Source organism: Leptonychotes weddellii, chromosome 13 (assembly GCF_054177405.1).
Source record: "Leptonychotes weddellii isolate Sample4059 chromosome 13, ASM5417740v2, whole genome shotgun sequence".
NCBI lineage: Eukaryota > Metazoa > Chordata > Mammalia > Carnivora > Phocidae > Leptonychotes > Leptonychotes weddellii.
Window position 1 is genome coordinate 75,772,650 of NC_138381.1, and position 19,720 is coordinate 75,792,369.

The following is a 19,720-nucleotide window of genomic DNA, read 5'->3' on the forward strand; positions in this document are numbered from 1 at the left end:
CTGGGTCTGACAAAGAAGATAATATTCTTGACATCAGCTGCGGGCAAACGACTTCCTTTAAGTGTGAACATTTTTTCCACTTCATGTTCCTAGGAAAACACATACACAAAAGGTTAACAAAAACCCTGAACTTCACCTATCCTATCCAGATTCAGACATCATTAACACTCCCAGCCAAATGACATTATTACTTGATTAGCAAAATTTAGTTTCCCCAAAGTCAGATGTATAAAGGACAAAGTTTCAGGATTAAGTCACTGCTACTGCACCTGAATTCAAATGACTCTCATATGAGGAATTGTCAGTGACACTAAGTAATGGTCACATAATACAAGGCTAGTAATTTCCCTGGAATTAGGATCAGCATAAAATCACTGGCCAATGGACCACTGTATAAAGAATGTTAGACAAGTTGGGCGCCTGGGTGGCTCAGTTGGTTAAGCAACTGCCTTCGGCTCAGGTCATGATCCTGGAGTCCTGGGATCGAGTCCCGCATCGGGCTCCCTGTTCAGCAGGGAGTCTGCTTCTCCCTCTGGCCCTCCCCCCTCTCATGCTCTCTCTCTCTATCTCATTCTCTCTCTCAAATACATAAATAAAATCTTAAAAAAAAAAAAAAAAAAAAGAATGTTAGACATGCATTAGTATCACTGTCTATAAAGACCAAAGAGCTTTGCCAATTACTCGGGAGAAAATGTAAAATCCTATTATTGCTGAAGTTTAGAATTATTAATGCCTGAACAAAACCCAAATAGCTCATTTACCTTCAGTAATGAATATTGTGCAATCAGGCCAAATGGTCCTGTGAGGTACTCGTCCCAAACTATTGCCTGTAGGAGGAGAGGAGAAATACTCTCGTTATGGTTAATGTCAGGGATTTCAACAACACCCACAGAAAACAGCAGTCATACGTAGTAGGAATATTTGCTTCAAAATCTGAATTAACAAAAATTTTAATTGGCTCTAACCACATTCATATCTTATAGGTCTAAAGAAAAACGAGCATCTGGACAAGTGATGCTACTGTTGATTTTTTGGGTTTTTTTTTTTTTGTTTAAAGATTTATTTATTTGGGGGGCGCCTGGGTGGCTCAGTCGTTAAGCGTCTGCCTTCGGCTCAGGTCGTGATCCCCGGGTCCTGGGATCGAGCCCCGCATCGGGCTCCCTGCTCTGCGGGAAGCCTGCTTCTCCCTCTCCCACTCCCCCTGCTTGTGTTCCCTCTCTCTGTCAAATAAATAAATAAAATCTTTAAAAAAAAAAAAAAGATTTATTTATTTGGGAGAGAGAGAAAGAGAGAGAGTGTGAGTGAGTGCACGGAGCGAGGGGGGGCAGAGGGAGAAGGAGAGAGAGAATCTCAAGCAGACGCCATGCTGAGTGCGGAGCCCAACTTGGAGCCCAACACGGAGCCCGATCCCATGACCCTGAGATCATGACCTGAGCAGAAATCGAGAGTCTGACGCTTAATTGACTGAGCCACCCAGGTGCTCCCTTCTCTTTTTTAACTGAAATTTTTACTGAGATAAGTGTAGGTTAACATTTATTTGTAAGAAATAATACAGAGAGCCCTTGTATGCTCTGCCCAGTTTCCGCCAATGGTAACATTTTGCAAAACCAGAGTACAATATTACATCCAGGATACTGACATTGATCCAATCCATGATCTAATTCAGATTTCAGTATCATTTCTTGAGCCTGAACTGGGCACCTAGGACTTAGCCTGCTTTTTTTTCTCTCATGGCTGCTAGTACCCACTCTATCTCCTGGGGTTCTATTCCTTCTACGACTGATTCTTGAGATTCCCCAGTTTTCGTTTTCTTTTCGGAGTTGTACTGCCAATTACGTAAGGGGGCCTGATAAATCCTAAGGGGAGAGGAGAAAGGTGACACCGCTTAGAAGAAATCCTATCAAGTCTCTGATCTACAATTTCTCACTCAGTTGTGAGCTGAGCGGTGGTAAACGTCTAACGGGAGAAACAATCCTCAGAACGGTCACGTTAAAACCTCAAATAACTCTAAACTTCTTTCATAATCCGGGTGAGCAGCAGATTGTAAGATGTTGGAGCTTCAGAGACTTTCGATGGTTCGATATGCAACAACACGCATGATCGCTGTAATGCATGGACCATTTACGTCCTTGGGCCGGACCCGCCCCACGCGTCCGGCTCTCAGGGGGCACCAGACCTGCCCCTCTGGATCTGAAGGGCACCTGACATAGGTGGTTCACGAGGGACTGCGATACCACAGTGGCTTACTCTGCTGCAACAAAACAATTGCTATGCCACGCCGACTCTGTGGACTGTGTGCCTCAGGACCCATCGTCAGGTCCCTCTCCCCGCCTCACTGGTCCCACCTGTTCCCCTCGGGATCTCGTACACCTGGAGCTCAGGCGGTCAGGCACCGGATTAGACCAGGCCGGACTGGCGGCTGGAGAGCACTGTCGCCGCCTCCCGTCCCTCACCTTGCTTCCCGCGCACTTATCCAGGAACTCGCGCAGCTCGCGACGCACCGCCTCGCGCAGCACGTTCAGGTTCACTCGCCCGTAGGACAGGTGCGCCGCCATCTTGCCCCACCGCCCCCTCTCCCGGCTAAGCCCACGGGCGCGGTCACGTGGCGGCTCGGTCACGTGACCGAGGCGGCTGACAGCACGCAAACCCGGAAACTGGAATGGGCCGACGTCTGCTGTCTTTCCCGGCCCTAGCCTCCGCGGTTTCCTTCTTCCCCGTCGGTTCCGCCATTCCCCCAAGACCCCCGGCCCCATCCGGACCCTCCATCAGTCCAGGAGTCGTTGGGCGCGGAGAACTGAGTTGAGAGACGGGGACTGGACCCTACTCTTTCTTCTTAGCAGCAAGCATACCCGCTATAATGGAAATCTTTTGTAGCAATCAGAAAGCCCTTCGCTTTGCTCTCTTAGTTTGTAGGCTAAACTTTACAAAAAAGGACAGCGGCTGAGGGAATCTGTCATGTGACGTCTCTTTAGCTCTTCCTGGTAAACTGCCACTGCCTGGTATTTCACACAAATACTGTCCCACGTGGAATCCAGTTCCCACTGCATCAGTAAAAATCGTTTGTTTCCTTGTGAGTTGTGAGGATCAAAAAGATGGAATTTACGGGGCACCTGGGTGGCTCAGTTGGTTGGGCGACTGCCTTCGGCTCGGGTCATGGTCCTGGAGTCCCGGGATCGAGTCCCATATCGGGCTCCTTGCTTGGCGGGGGGTCTGCTTCTCCCTCTGATCCTCCCCCCTCTCATGTGCTCTCTCTCTGTCATTCTCTCTCTCAAATAAGTAAATAAAAAAATCTTTAAAAAAAAAAAAAAAGATGGAATTTACATCATGTTTCATATTAAAAGCTCAGAAGGGTGCCTGGAACTTAATTGCTTAATAACTATTGTTTTAGGAGGATATGTGCGTTTCAATACTTGGAGGGTAGAAATTGACTATTTGGGATGTGAAAGAGGCTTGAAAATGTTGGGTCTTCGAGTGGATGGCTCCTTTCAGTTCTATATATACACTCTATATTATGAAGAAAGGGCTCACTAAACAACTACCATGAGGTTCTGAGTAAGCAAAGATCAGAATTTGGGGAGGATGCAGAAAAGCAATCAATCAATAATACATATATACACACTTGTACTCTCAATTCTACGATTCAACAAAACCGTTTAGATTTTAAAATAACTTGTTTCCACTCATGCAGACTTCCACGCCCTATTTCTCAACCCGGTTTTCACAGTGGTTCTCAACCTGTATCACAGATTCTTGTCACATTTGCAGGCTTTTTGCCCAGCTGAAAATGTGTATTATTTTAGCACTATCTGTGAGAATACATGTTGAGCTCATCAGGCCTTGTCATGAACTGTTAAATGAGGCCACAACTTACAGTTAAGAGGTGAAAGGCTCAAGGCTAGTGAAATCCCAAGCATGCATGAGTATAAATGAGCAAGACCAGGATGATAAACTCTCCTCCTCAGACAGGATCAGGATGCTAGAAGATGATCAACATAGGTGTTTAACCTGTATAGAGACCCAGTGTTTGGAAACTATACCGCTGTAGTTGCCCTATGACTATTGCAGACCTTAGTGTTCTTTTTAGTTTTTATGGATATAACTGACATGTAACATTGTTTTAGTTTCAGGTATACAACATGATTTGACCTAAGTATAAATTGCAAAATGATTACCACAGTAAGTTTATAGTTTGAGTCTTTTAATCCCCTATGGTTAGTACTGAAGTCAAGGACTAGTGTCAGGGTATTATTTAGGTTAAAGTAATGTGCTTGTTCAACTGATAACTCTGCTTTGGAAATATCGACCTGTTGGTGAGTCTGTGCTCATAAAACAAATGTTTGGTTTGTCCAGTAGTCATTTTGCTGAACATCCCAGCAACTTTCAGAGTTTCTTTGTAAAACGTCATGGATTGATAGTTGGTACTACCTGCTGCCATATGTATTTTTGTCAGGTAATATAGTGTGATATAGCAATGGATAATAACCTTAGTATTTATTTTACATTAAGTGGGTCATAGGATGCTTTGAGATGGGGATACATTGATTTCTTAAAAGCTGTTTATCAGGTGGGGTCTTAAGATGGCTGCTGGGCTGCCGGCTCCTGACCAAAGAAAAGATGTGGAGTGGGCTGCTACCTCCTGGCCTAAATGAAAGTGATATTGAGTTGAATTCTGAAGATGAAGCCCCATTAGAGAACGCTGGATTTAACTTACAGGAAGATAAAGAAGATGGGGCCATTACAGAAACAGAGATCTCAGATTTCCCAGCTGATGGACCAAAGCCTGGAGTAGAGGCAAATGTAAATCCATATGAAGAATGCCCCTCTGGAATTCCCTTAAATATGTGGCATAAATTTCAAGAATTGCATAAAAAACATTCTGAACAGAAAACCTCAACTTCAGGATTCAGAGGGAAAAAAAGAAAACGCTCCAGGAAAGGTAAATTGAAAAATGAAGAAGATTCTCATAGTGAACAGACCTCAAGTGAAACCCAGTGGAAGGAGCTTACTCAGTATTTTGGAATCAATGATAGGTTTGGCCCCCCTGTTAAAAAGAAAAAAATTGACAAGTCAGGCCTTGAAAAGAGCATAGACCAGGCTGTGGAAGAGTGGAACATTGAGAAGGTTGAGGAACTCAGCAACCAGCTAGCTACTCGAGAGCTTGGTGTAAAAATTGCCAAGGTGGTTGCCTGCCACAACTTTGTAAAAGCCAAAAAGGACGCTGAAAATTCACAGGTTGCCCAAAAAAAGAAACTTGCATGGGGGTTTGAAGCAAAGAAGAGATAGGAAACCAAGAGCAACATGGGATATATATGTAACTTGCCAGAGTTCCTCAAGACATTTGAGTCTTGACTTGGGTTTTTGCTTGAGTCTTCAACTGCTCAATTTACTGAAAAGATTTACCTGCTTATGTTAACTATGTCAGGAAACTGATAGATCGGAAAAATAAGCATAAAATTTGGGAGTTGATTATTAAATCTTTTCAGTCTTTTTCTAAAAAAAAAAAGCTGTTTATCAACAAGACTGTAGAAATTTCTGTTTGGATATATAGTGCTTGCTCATTTAAAGAAAAACACTGACAAATAAACCTGAGAATAATATCAGTTTACTACCACTGGCAAAAAAGAACCATTTATTAAAGTAGATACAGAACACTTGTTTGCTCAAATTTTAATACTGCTTTACATTTTGTTTGTGAAACACTTCCTATTTTAATATGTTTATAACCAAAAATTTCAACTCATTACAGGTTTTTCACTTGTCAGACACACATTTGATAATCTTGAGGGGAAAAATACATCAAAGGCATATATACAATTATAGAAGTTCTTATTATACATGTAGCATGGAAGATACATTTATTACTTTTTACATATTCTAGAAGACATTCAAATGAAGATAAATAGACTCAAACTGGTTGATAAACTTCTGATGGTTGAGGTCCTTCATTTTATTTTTTGATAAGAAAATCCAAAATTATTAATGTTGAATTTCTCATCGTACATTCATCTAAAAATACAGTAAAAAAACTTGTAAAGGTTGTAGATTGGTTAATTTAGGTGTTTTATAGTGGCTTATTATCTAGTTAATTGACTGCTGGGGATATCTGCTGAAGAAAGAAACAAATCTGGAGAAAATTCTCCCAGTTATTTATATCTGCTAAAGAAACAAAATGAAAACAGAAAAAATAGTTGCAAAGCCACGTGATGTTATATTCTGGCCTAGTCCATCATGTCTTGATGTGTTTTCTTTTTCATAAAGGTAAAAATCTGAAAAGACAGACATTGTGTTTTTTTCCCAAAATATAGATTTTTAAAAAATATATACATATAATATATAGAAGCTGAAATTATGCAAAACCAATGAACAAAACACCACCGTAGAGTGAGTAGGTGCAGCATATAGATTATAAAATGTCCCCACAGCAGTTTGGGGCTTCCCCCGCTTTACCTGTTTCATGATTTTATAATCACACCCAAGTATTATCAAGCCTGAAATAAAGGCACTACTGACATCAGGTAGTGCAAAGAGCTCAGATACTTCTTTAAGAATAAAATCCTTTAAATGAGTAGATGAAAATGCAAAATGGCACATTTTTCCAACTCATTCCAGTGTCAAAGCTTAACCCAAACATCTAAATATACAAATGCAGCCTGGAAAAATTTTAGTGCAAATATGAAAAGTAACAGCATAATTTAAAGTTACTTAAATAAGGTATTGTGAGGGTAGGGATTGTTCTAGGAGGTTTCCCTCGGGGCAGTAAATGTAATGGCATCTGGTGCAATGTCTTGTTAGAACTTTTAAAAATCAAGAAGACAAATCAGAGGTGAAAACTCACCTACTAAGTATTTATTATTTTAAATTCTAAGGGGAGACTAAAAGGGTGATTTATTGAAGCTCAAAATATTTTCTTAGATTTGTTGATGGGGGTCAAAAATAACATGAGTTCTCCGGAAGTCTGCACACACGATGCTGGTGTTCCGTCGCCTACATGTTAGTGTGTCTGAGAAGCCCGGCGCAGGGCTGGGGGTCCCATCAGAACGTCTCATCATCATTGCAGTGGGTGGCCCAGTGCCCGAACACCTCACAGATTTCACAGTATGGACGCTCCTCGCTCCGACTGCCATGGTGTGTGGAGTGGGGGGGGTCCTCCGACGCCTGCGCCTGGGTGGGGCAGTCCTCGGTGTCGTGGAGGTCAAAGCAGTCACATATGTCACAGAAGAGGCGAGGTTTCTTCTTGGACTGTTTCTCCTGGTCATCACTACAAATGTTAACATGTACAATCAGAAACTCATATCTACCAGATGAAGTTCAAGAGACAGTATCACTCTCAAAGAACAAAAAATAAGCAGAATTAATTATGGCCAAGTCTGGGAGCCTCAAGTAGACGTTCTACAGTCCACATTTTAACTTTTCACATCAAACCATTTATAGGGTTATATCACTCTCTTGCCAGATTTATGGAAATCGATTTATGGCCAAGGCAACTGTTTTCCCCAATCCACTGGAGAACTTAACTTTAAAAACCTTTATTTAGGGCGCCTGGGTGGCTCAGTTGGTTAAGCCACTGCCTTCGGCTCAGGTCATGCATGATCCTGGAGTCCCGGGATCGAGTCCCGCATCGGGCTCCCTGCTCGGCGGGGGGTCTGCTTCTCCCTCTGACCCTCCCCCCTCTCATGTGCTTTCTCTCTCTCATTCTCTCTCTCTCTCAAATAAATAAATAAATAAATAAATAAAAACCTTTATTTAGGTGGAACGAAGGTTCTGATCAGTATTGCTTAATATAAAATACCTGTCGTAACTGTTTAGGTCATCCCCAGTCCCATTAAGGGCTGCTTCTGACATCATCTCCACCTTCATCTTGAGGTCTTGATTCTTCCTCTGAAGGTCCACTATTACTGAATTTAGGAAATCAATCTGATTTGTCCGGAAAAAGAAGAAACAAATGTATACAATGTCTAAATGTACACTGGGGCATCAAGAACACCATGAAAGTACACTCTCACACTGTGGCTACAAAATGTGCTGTGCCTCACGGGGGCGGGGGGCAACAGTGGCCATTACTGAGCCCACGTTTAAATGCTTTATATATACACACATACATACACAAAACTCTATAAAAAGCAAAACCAGTCAACTGTTCCATTAAACTCCGGGACAAATCCAGAACTTTTATGCTCCGTAGATTTGAACAAGTTCAGGAAATTCCCCTCCGACCACCGCTTAACATCTACTGACTGGTGGTCCCAGTGGAACAGTCAATACACATTATCTTCAGACAAAAATGAAGGTGTTTCAAAGAGAAGGCTCCAGCTCCCTTTCAGCTGAGGAGACAGTGACAGTGCTCAGGTACCACACGTACAAGGAACACCTGTGCCAAGATTCACTGAGCAGTGGGACAACGAGGTGACCATCAGGAGGAGACACTCTTGTCCTAATGTCTCCTTTCAAACCAAGGGCACTTTAAAAACAAAATGTTTTTACCCTCTTCAACATATAACAAAAAGGTCCAATTTCTCTAAATATCCACTGAATAAATCCTACTTTACAATATTAAAAATGATACATTTCACTTTTTAAAGAAATACTGGGCCTAATTCTCTTGCCAGGGCAAGTTCTGAAACAAAGCTAGCAATCACCAGATTCGGGATTATCTGCAGGAGACCCCTTCCAACACTGAAGGGAAGTTTCATTTTCTAAGACTTTATCCTGTTAGGAGCTACACTGCAGGAAGAAGAAAAAGCTACAAAATGGATGTAAGTGTAGTGGGAAACCACACACACACACACACACACACACACGATCACAAATTAGGAAACATAAAACAAACCATTTGCTGATTGGAAGAAAGCGTTGGCAGCGGCAGATGGAACAAACGGAAGCAGAGAGGAAAGGGGAAAAGAAAACACAGTTAATTGAGTCTATGCTTATCAGACGCACAGACTAAGCAGACAACACTACCAGGGTGAGTTAGTACACCTGCTGAATCCTTTCATGTCTTTCAAAGGAGATGTTGGATAACTAAAACAAACTGCAAACTCAAATAAATTTTCCTTTTTTTGAAGAGGATGGTTTTTGTACCTTTGAGTTTTGAACAGAATAAATATATCTAAAATGTCCTATTAAAATTGAAGATGGAACCAGTTGCTCATGTGCAAGTATATTTCCAAACACAGAATAGTTTGCCTCCATATAATCCCATTTTTAAAACTAAGGCTGTTTTGATAATTTTGGCTTTGGGGAAACAGTTTTCAAGAACTCTTGTCTTTTTAAGGTCAAGAGGAGCAAGGAGGGGCGCCTGGGTGGCTCAGATGGTTAAGCGTCTGCCTTCGGCTCAAGTCATGATCCTGGGGTCCTGGGATCGAGTCCCGCATCGGGCTCTCTGCTCCTTGGGAGCCTGCTTCTCCCTCTGCCTCTCCCCTTGCTTGTGTTCCCTCTCTCGCTGTGTCTCTCTCTGTCAAATAAATAAATAAAATCTTAAAAAAAAAAAAAAAAGAACTTGGTAAATGAGAACCCAGAGGAGGGAAAGAATCTAAAGTGCTGTAAGGGACGCCTGGGTGGCTCAGTCGTTAAGCGTCCGTCTTCGGCTCAGGTCATGATCCCAGGGTCCTGGGATCGAGCCCCACATCGGGCTCCCTGCTCCGCGGGGAGCCTGCTTCTCCCTCTGCCTCTCTCTCTCTCTGTGTCTCTCATGAATAAATAAATAAAATCTTAAAAAAAAAAAATTTAAAAAAGAGGAGCAAGGAATCTTTTGACAGAGCAATTCTACTTCTATGAATCTGTCCTAAAGAAACACTAGTATATCTGCAAAATGATAGATGTTCAAGATAATTCATTACAACATTGTTCCTAATACACCTGAAAGATCAGAAACATCCCAAATGTCACGTCAACTGACGTGCTATACAGATACTAAAAAGACGCCACCATTTGTGTCCAAAAGGAGAGGAAAAGACAACTAGTTTTGGTTTTTATATACATGTTTTTCTATCTCTGGAAAGATTTTTTTTTTTAAAGGTACCAATAAGAATGATAACCTGTTTAAGGGCTTGGGAACTGAGCAGATGGGAGATAGTGTGTGGAGGGAGGTTTTCTACTGTATATATTTTTAATATTATTTATTGTTTAGACCATAAGGTCTAATATTAAAAATATATACAGTGTATTGCCTCTTCAAAAGGTTAAATGATCTTTTAAAATAGTGAGTAAGCCAAGCAAAAAAAAGAAAAAAAAGGAGTATTACCTGACTCTCCTGGGCTCTTTCGTCCTCTTCTGCCTGAGTATCAGTATTACCTTATATTTAAAAAAAAAAAAAATGGAGGAGGATTCACAACACTTGCCATCTTTTTTCCTGGGTTACTGCAACCAACGGGCCAGTGTCAGACATGTATTTTCATGTGAAATTCCCAAATGGGCCTCTTTGGGAACAGTCCACGGTTTCCTATCGGGCATCTGGAGCCCTGAGGGACGTACACAGACGCTGGCCCTCACCCGCCCATCTTCTCCCTTGGGGGGCTGGCCCACTGGTGCGGAGGATGCCCATCACACCCACCTGGAACCTAAGTAGCAAAGCAAGCGATCACTTGCTCACAAAGGGACCACCTCTGCCCCCCATCATGGTAGTGCGCGTACGTCTCCTATTGCTGCCAACACTCCAGAAGGGGGCATGCCAGGCACGCCCCTGTGTGGAGGACCTGTGTCATGACTAGCCCTTATCTGATTCGGTGGTTGGGAGATCCAAAGGCAGATGGGCCTGGTCAGGGGCAGCACTACAGCCTTCCAAGGACATCTCACTAGCAACAGCCCCTCTGCAGGAAGCGGCGGTGTTGGAAAGAAGCACCATGTGGCCCTCACTTTACCTGAGGAGCTGCTGAGCTGCCTCCTGTTTTCTTTGAGTTGAAGCTCCAAGTTCTTTACCTGGAGTTCAAGCTTCGCCTTATCTGACTCCAGAGACTGAACGACGGAATGCAAGGACTTGGCGGAGGCGCTCTCTCCCCTGAGCACTGTGACCTGAAACGCAGCGGGTTAGCTTAGGCTCGTAGCTTGAACAAAAGCAGGAGTGGCAACAGCCCCCTCAGGTGGTACTCTACCTCATTTCTCAGCTTTTCCAGCTCTGCATCCTTTTCGGTGAGTAAGGCACTAGTAATACTGATGGATTTCTGCAAGGAAGCTTTTTCTTCATCTGCGTCTTTTATTAACTTGGATTCTCTAAAAGACCAAAGAGTTAAAAAAAAAAAAAATTCCAGAAATCAACCGAGAGAGTGGTGAGTGCACAATGGCCCTAGAACGAACAGGCAATTAACTTGAGTTAACGTAAAGAAAAAAGTATTACGGGGAAGTTTTAAAGGGGCTGAGGCTATTATGCTTGCAAAATTTTACTTGAAATTTTACTCACTGTGAGGGAGAACAAGTTTACCTAGGCATAGACATGCAGAATCTGCATATCATTGTATCCATTTGAATTTAAAGAAACAAGTTAATAACTCTGGAAGATGTAGAATTAACAAAACAAAACAACACTGTTACCCCCAAAGAATTCTTTTAAAATCTACCCCCCTCAACTGAATTGTTACTTCTTGAATAAATTATTACCAAGCAATAACAACAATTAAAATACACACATGCAAAGCGGTTATACACGGATGTCATGCAGAGCAGTTTTATGCTGGAGGTATCAATTGGTTCTCACTAATTTCAGTAAACTTTTCGCAACTTCTGAGAATGTGTTTTTGAGATCTCATGGGCCAAAACAGTCGCAAAGGTTATTACTGCTATTCATACTGAAGGAGTGTGACTTTTCATCCACAGAATCTGGAAAGGACTTTACGTCGCTCATAGAGATTAAAGGTAATTACATAAAGGCTGGAACAGAAATGTTAAAATGGATTTCCAGGTGGAGAACGAAAGTACTGGGGGGTGGGGGTGGGAGAGTCTGGAGGGAGGACGTCAGAGCGCTTGGTTTATGTTCTCGGCCTGACTCAGCATTCGGCTGTCAGCAGAGGGAGTGGGACCAGGCCTTAACGAGAGGGAAATATTTATCCCGGACTCAAGGGGTGGAAAAAGGAAGGGGAAGATGAAGGAAGACAGGGAGGGAAGGCAAAGACACAATAGATAGAACCCAGAAGGGCAAGCTACTGTGTGTGTGTGTGTATGTGTGTGTGTGACTTTTTGTTGTAAAAACTACATGCATTCAAAAGTGCCAAGGTCATGAAAGACAAGGAAAGACTGAGGAACTGTCACAGACTGAATGAAGGAGGCTGTGGAGGCATGACCACTGAATGCAATGTGGTTTCCTAGACTGAATCCCAGAAGAGGAAAAAGACATTAATGGAAAAACTGGGGAAATCTGAATAAAGTCTAGAGTCTAGATAAGCAAACCGAACCAACGTTGCTTTCTCAGTTTTGACAAACATACCAAGGAGTGTATGATGGGCTTATCAGGGGACACAGGGTGAAGGGTACTCCATGGGGACTCTCTGTGCTGCCTCGGCAACTCTCCTGTAAATCTCCATTTTGAAATAAAAAGGTTTTAAAAATTACATGCAGTGTGAAACAAGAGGGAAAGAGTCCTTGTATCACAAAAATATTTTGGGAAAAACACAGACTGGAAAAAAAATGTCCTAGCTAGCCCTCAGGCCATCCAACCCACAACACTGCATTAATGTAGATGATCATCAGTGAGAGTTCAAAACTTCAACAACAAGCAGCCAAATCGCTCCTGGTTCTAGAAGAAGGAACTGTGTGAATGCAGAGCATGTCATGGTTCAGTCTGTTTTAGAACTGACTGGAAGAATTGGAAACTGAGGCCCAGGTTAGAAATGGCAGAATGTATCTCTGGTTAGTGAGACCCAAGATATCCGGCACATGAATTACAGAATTCTCATGATTTATGGTAAATTGAAATTCTACACAAAGATGAAAATATAAGTGTTGTATTTATCTCGTTGTGTGGCTTACACTTATACAGAATAAGTAGTAAGAAAAGAATCTGAGACTTACAGAAATTTCTTGAATTCGACACCCAAGCATGATATGAACACCGGAGAGTGGGTGGGTATTGGTGCTGTTAAATCACTAAGTGAACAACACCTTGCTAGGAAATAGGATCTTGTTTAGGTCAAAACAAAGCAAAGATTTTAATGGAAGGAATGGACAGGTACTTCTTCCACCTGGAAAGTAAATATCTGACGTTATCCGAAGTTATCCAAAAAATCCGGGGCTCAAGTTTCAATTAAACATATTTGGTAGTTTATTCTATTGTAAAAACTATTTCAAGAGCTTTACTTGTTATAAATCCAAGTCAAATTTGAAAAATGTAGTTTTAATGTTTTTATTGAAAAATACCAGGATTTGGGGGTTACTGAACAGAGTTAAGTTCTTCTATAATCAGAACTCTAGATAGCCAAAATCTCATAGGGTCTTTGTGTTAGGGAGGGAGAGAGAGACCACCAGCTGGAAGAAGCAAGAATGTACAGGAACCTTCGTCTGCTTATCGCATACACACAACCCCTAAGAGAGGCTGCTTTCTAAGAAGATGGCAAGCAGAACGCTTCTTGTACAAGTTATCAAAAGACACATGGTTAAGAAAGGGATCTGCCTTGTGATTTATATACCAAATGACAGGACAAATAGCCTTTGGCAGTTCATCTCTGTGGCAGATCTTCATTGCTGGCTTCTTAGGCTATTTCTAAGCCCTAATCCCATTGTGCGAACCAAGAGGGACTAATTTAAACCATTTATGCTAACATTCCTGACATCTGAGTCACAAACCACACTGCCAGGGGGCCTCTGTTACCTTGAAACCGTGCTGGCCAGAGTGATTTGTGTTACTGAAAGTATCAAGAAGGGGGGGCGCCTGGGTGGCTCAGTCGGTTCAAGGGCTGCCTTCGGTTTGGGTCATGATCCCAGGGTCCTGGGATGGAGGGTCCTGGGATGGAGCCCCACATCAGGCTCCTTGCTCCGCGGGAAGCCTGCTTCTCCCTCTCCCTGCCGCTCCCTGTGCTTGTGTGCTCTCTCTCACTATCTCTCTCCCTGTGTCCAGTAAATAAATAAAAAATCTTAAAAAAAGAAAGAAAGAAAGAAAGTATCAAGAAGGGAAGATAACATGATATGAAAGAACAGCTATGGGGGCCAGAAATCTTTCCCCCCAGGGGAACGTATTTGCCAGATTCTTTCCTTACTACTTACTTAAGAAATAAATTCTAGTAATGAAGCAAATACCTTAAAGTGTTACTGGGCAAGCTTTAAAAATGCAAGATAACAAGAACCAAATATTAGAAACATGAAAAGAAATGCAGGTACAGTAAGGAGAGCTAAATTTGCGCTGAAGTTCTTTGCTGTATATAGGTATAAAAACGGCGTGCGTGTGTGTGTGTGTGTGTGTACTGCTAAGAATATTTTACAAAACAAAAGCAAGACACAGAGGGACAAAGGCAGCCAAAAAATATATACAACAATTTGTTTTACTAAAAATATATGAAATTTATTTATTATAACGTGGATAGACTTTCTTTAGTCTTACCATTAAAGACACACAGATAGAGCAAAGGAAGCAGGAGTAGGGAAGGGAAAAGAGAGGGTGAAATGAGCATTGGTAAGTAGCGCAAGCCCGAGACAGTCAGACAGTCAGCAACCCACAGTGAGCTTAATGAGCTGAAGTAGCACAGGACCTCTTCAGACTTGGTATCTTAGACGGTATCGCCAACCAGCTTCCATTCCTGACATTTATCCTGATTTACACTGAGTGAATTCTGACTCCAAAGAGTCCATGTCTGAGATTTGGGCTCTCAAGTCCCTGCAGTGACATCACAAAGCCTAGAGAAGGGAGGGAAGCCAAACATGTTCCCCAGTCTGCTGTAGGCTTCAGTGGACAGAGGAACCTTCGTTTCTCCACTTCCATCAGGCAGAGCCATTCAAGGCTGGCTCTGCTCTGTCAGCTGTCTTGGAGCCTGTTTTGAAAGACGTCTGCCTAACTTGGAAACCCGTTTCCAAAATAATGATTACATGTTTAAGTTAAGAGAAAAACCTTTACTACATGTTGCTTGCAATTCAATGTTCAGATACCAAAAGACCGTAGCAAATACAGGACAATGCTACCACTGAATGGTAAGTAGTTTGTGCCTACAGGTCAGGAATAAGTTCTGCACTTCAATATAATGACCATTTGAATGACACAATTAGATACTATCTTGACTGTGTATGTTCAATTATCACTTCTCAATTAAACTCTTGACTAAGATCTCAGTTCTTGCATGAATGACTACATTGCAAATACCTTTATGATTTAAGTACTTGCCAGCCTTTTAAATTAGGAGCATATCAAATTCTTTTCAGTACTCCATGCTCAATTTACTTAACTATTACACACACAGACCTACATATGAATCCATTATCAAACTGGCTTTTAGAGAGCATTTAAGGGCCCAAATTATTAGCTGAAATATATTTGCATTCAGATTTTAGACATAACGTTCCATAAGGATTAATTTGACAACAGAACAGTGCTAAATAGGATGAAGCTAGGTTTTTTAAAATTTTCACTTTCAGAAAAAATTACCATCTCTATCTGCATTTATTGATATAAAGAGTAATTTTCAAGAGACAATCTCCTAAACTTATCCAGGACTTAAAATGGGAGCAAAGTTAGTGAAGTAAGAAGTGGCCTTAACAAGCACCCAAACTTGGTCCATCCTTTTAAGCTGTGAAAAGAGTCACAGGCCTGATAACATTTTGAAAGGCATGTAATTTAAAGTCACATGGTAAAGACTAAGGAAGCATAGCAGCTTTACTCTATTAAAAAAAAAAAAAAAAGATTTAAGAGTAACAATAAATAAATGTACAGTGAGAAAAGAGCCAGCATAAAAATCTGAAGCCCTCGGTCTTAGGCCTGCATCTGAGTTCTTGGCCAAGTTGCCTAACATTTTGGGCTTTTGTTTCATGGTCTGTAAATGCAAGCCCCGCCAAATATTTCACTGGGTTGTTCTGAGATTGAGTTTGTGAATTATGAATACAAAGGGATAATGTCAGTACTTGCTGACTTACACCAGCCCATTTTCATATGCTCTCTGACCAGAATGTCACAGGAATAAGCCCTATTAGTTTTTTTCACACACCCCTGGTAACTGCATAGGGAGGTTCTCAAAACAGAGCCTTATCTATGTAAAATCAAATATCCACCCCCCCCATGCGGGGGGGCAGAACTATGGGGGCCTGCACACAGGTGCTGGGGAAGGAATGGCAGACCAGTCACCACAGCTCACGGTTGCCTGGAGAAAAGCTGGCTGGACGGGGAGGGGCGGGGGGGAGGCTGATGAACCGTACGCACATTCTGGTATGAAACTTTACAGAAGAACGAATCTAAGGATTTCTTAATTAAAAAAAGAAAGGAAGAAAGGCACCCCGGGACTGAGGCCGGACGTCCTTTAGAATGTAGCTTGTGGATCCCACTATCTGTGGGTTGACTAAAGCCCTCAGTTCCTAAGCAACTGCCATGTTGGTGGGAGGAAACACTGTCAGAGCAAAACACGCGAGTCAGTGGTAAGGGAAACTTCCTTCTCTCTGACAAGAATGAAATACTTGGCAAGAGCATGGACGATTTCTTGATTAAGATATTCTTAAAGAGTTATTTTTAGTTTCATTAACAAAAAAAAGGTGTGTCCCCACTGCGCTGCCCATCTATCTACTCAGTACCGCACAGGCTGCCGTTCTCAGCAAGGACACGCACCACGTCTACTTGGCGTGCAGCATAAACACAGAATTTCTCTAGACACAAACTGCACATTTTAAAAGTGTAGACAGAGACTGTCAGGATACAGAAGCATCAGGCTTCTAAACGGTTATTTCTCTGGGCCGGTTTATCCTTACTCAAAAGTGCTGGAAGGTTTCCATTTCAATATCATTTGATTATCATGAAAGAGTAACAAATAACAAGGCTCTTTTCTAGAAAAATAGAAACATTCAAATTGATGCTAACACATTATTACTGAAAAGTTAAAATTTTTATATAATGCAATCAGTATTTATACACCGATTAATTACTCTATGTAAAATTACAGCATTTTTAGCTCCTGAAAATGAGGAGGTGACAGCAATACGATGAGACAATCTGATCTTAGAACACTTCTGAAAAAATGCAACTGGAGGAGGCTTAAAAATTAACCTATTCTTTGTCTTGGTAATTAATACTGTAACTTTTGCAAATACATTTTCATCATTTATCAGTTATGAGCACCAAACTACCACAATCCAAGTTTCTGAAAAGAAGGTGGTATGTTTTCTACAGGTCACCATACGCATCATGTTCTGACATTTTCCTAATTAAACACATACACGCAACAATAAACACAAAAAGAAAGCCTACCTCTTTTTCATTTCTAACAACTGATTATTGAGCACAGATCTCTCCTCTTCTAGCTGGAAAAAAACACACACACAAAAAAGTTCAGTTCGTTACAGAAGTCCACAGAGAGACCTATTTCTCATTCCACATGTCCCATTCCCAGGCTCCGGGACAGCTAAAGCAATGGGCCTTCCTCACTGGTGATGAAAAAAAGAGTAGTGGTTAGTACATCATGTACAGTTGTTAATTTACAAATCACTTATGACCCGAATGACTCTCCTTCCTCAGAACAGGCTGTATCTTCAACATTCAATAAATGTTTCATTCATTTCTTAAATGAATGAGTGAAAGCCTCACTGTTAACATTCTGGCTCCTTCACCGAAATCACACAGATCAAGTGTCACTAACTCATGGGGAGGCTAGGAACAGGCTGTTTACTCCTCCTGGGCTTCATTTCATGCCTTCCACATTCCAGGAATTGGTTTCTCACCTATAAAACAAGGAAGTTAGAAGAGAATTTCCAGTAGCCCTTTAGTTCTAAAATTCTATTATTCTATGAAGGGTGAAAAACAAAAGATTCAGTTAATTAATCCTGTGAGAGAAGACTCACCCCCACCCCCTGGTCTGTACCACACAGAGTTTATTATATTGAAATACCAATTTCAACTCACACTGCTAATAAAACTAAGGGGTGAGGGGCGCCTGGGTGACTCAGTGGGTTAAGCGTCTGCCTTCAGCTCAGGTCATGATCCCAGGATCCTGGGATGGAGCCCGTGTCCCTGTCCTCGGGCTCCCTGCTCAGTGGGGAGCCTCCTTCTCCCTCTGCTGCTCCCCCTGCTTGTGCTCTCTCCAACCCCCCAAGTAAATAAATAAAAAATCTTAAAAAAAAAAGCCAAAACCTAAGGGGTGAAAACACTCCTTTGTGGGTTTTTGTCCCCCCAAATCAAAGAATAACACCAGACTATGGAATGGCTTCCAACAGCCAGAATTTAAGCTCCTAGCTCACTGTATGTAGCTATAGCCTTATTTCCGATTTTGTATCAGTTATGCATATGCTTTGCTATGAGGTCTTCATACTATTAAAGTTCTTAAATATACATAAACATGTGTTTTGAACATAAAATTATATTTATCACAAAATCTATTGAGATTAAACATTCAGTTTTTTCAGTGTAAACTCTGCTTTCCTAGTCCACTAGAGATGTATGCTTTTGCTGCATGAGTAATTCACAAAAAATATTTAGAAATTTTTAAAGAGTGAAAGGAAGGAAAAAGGGTGGTAGACAAACCTTAAAAACTAAAATAAGAGGGAGAACATCTGGAGAGTGGGATGTGGAGATGAGAGGGGTTTTCTTTTTTTTTCCTTTACGCCCTTTTATACAGTTTATATTTATTTGTTAAACAAGGAAGCTGTTTTATAATTAAAAGTAGGTACTGAGAAGTACCTACAATGAAGATAAATAAAGGCAGATAATTCGCAACAGAGAAAATACAAATTATTAATAAACGTGAAAAATCATTCAACATTTTAAAGAACAAGTATGCAGAGATTTTCCCTCTTTCTTGGAGGGTGCATTGTGCCTGAATTTCCATGGAACAGAAATTTGGAATACTTATGGTATGGATTTCTTTATAAGAGACATTTTTTCCTTCTTCTGCTCCAGGACCCAATCCAGGTTGACAAGTTCATTTACTAGTTACATTTCTTTAATCTAATTCCTCACTGTTTCCTTATTTTTTGTGACCTTGACATTTTTGAGGCACATAAGTGCACACAATGTCAATTTGGATTCATCTGATGTTTCTGTATGAATAGAGTCAGATCACACACTTTTTGGCAGGAACACCACAGAACTAATCCTGTGTTGTCCTCAATAGGGATCAAAGGACAGACAATGTTGTTTTTTGATGAGGGTAACTTTGATCACTTGGTTGAGGAAGTATCTTCCATGTTTCTCCACTGTAAAGGTATTTTTTCTTCTTTGTAATTAATACGTATTTTGTTAAGAGATACTTTGAACGTGTATAAGCATCCTGCTCCTCAGCAAAATGCCAATCCATTTCTTTTAGCACCAAATGATGAGTCTTCCCTAAATAAAATACTACCATCATGGTTACCCAATAGTGATTTTCTAATTCCATCATTTCACCTATTTATTAGTTGTCATTTCGCCATAAGAAAGGGCCTTCGGTTTTCCTCCATTTATTTATTTGTATCTACCTGTTTCCATGATACATCATGGTTTCTAATGTTATTCAATAGGCTATACTCCATAACTATATTTCTTCTGATGTTCAAATTATCTCAGATTTGGCCAGTGGGAGCCCCTTCAACATGATTATGATGTGCTTTTGACTAATCTCCAATATTTTTTTTTTTTTTT

At 41.3% G+C, this 19,720-nt stretch overlaps 3 protein-coding genes across 3 annotated transcripts in view; 1 reads left to right on the forward strand and 2 right to left on the reverse strand.

Moving 5' to 3' along the window:
- Positions 1-2,609, reverse strand: part of VPS33A (VPS33A core subunit of CORVET and HOPS complexes) — a 22,427-nt gene extending 19,818 nt beyond the window's left edge. Inside the window, exons 1-3 of the mRNA XM_081800957.1 lie at positions 2,454-2,609; positions 762-827; positions 6-89 (exon numbers count right to left, since the gene is read on the reverse strand). Coding sequence (XP_081657083.1) covers positions 6-89; positions 762-827; positions 2,454-2,555 — 252 coding nt within the window. The 5' untranslated portion in view covers positions 2,556-2,609. The remainder of the gene's footprint in view (positions 1-5; positions 90-761; positions 828-2,453) is intronic.
- Positions 2,610-4,568: 1,959 nt separating this feature from the next.
- On the forward strand, positions 4,569-5,474 carry LOC102731087 (protein FAM204A). The gene has a single exon (XM_031038031.2). It carries the CDS (start codon positions 4,615-4,617, stop codon positions 5,281-5,283), a length of 669 nt encoding a protein of 222 aa, XP_030893891.1. The 5' UTR covers positions 4,569-4,614; the 3' UTR covers positions 5,284-5,474.
- Positions 5,475-5,586: 112 nt separating this feature from the next.
- The window catches only part of CLIP1 (CAP-Gly domain containing linker protein 1), a 66,942-nt gene continuing 52,808 nt past the window's right edge, over positions 5,587-19,720 (reverse strand). The window contains exons 18-23 of the mRNA XM_081800958.1: positions 17,357-17,409; positions 11,088-11,205; positions 10,857-11,007; positions 10,241-10,290; positions 7,790-7,914; positions 5,587-7,258 (exon numbers count right to left, since the gene is read on the reverse strand). Coding sequence (XP_081657084.1) covers positions 7,033-7,258; positions 7,790-7,914; positions 10,241-10,290; positions 10,857-11,007; positions 11,088-11,205; positions 17,357-17,409 — 723 coding nt within the window. The 3' untranslated portion in view covers positions 5,587-7,032. The remainder of the gene's footprint in view (positions 7,259-7,789; positions 7,915-10,240; positions 10,291-10,856; positions 11,008-11,087; positions 11,206-17,356; positions 17,410-19,720) is intronic.

Bases quoted from the DNA above. Each gene is read 5' to 3' on its own strand.
- LOC102731087 (XM_031038031.2), top strand. From the start codon at position 4,615: ATGTGGAGTGGGCTGCTACCTCCTGGCCTAAATGAAAGTGATATTGAG.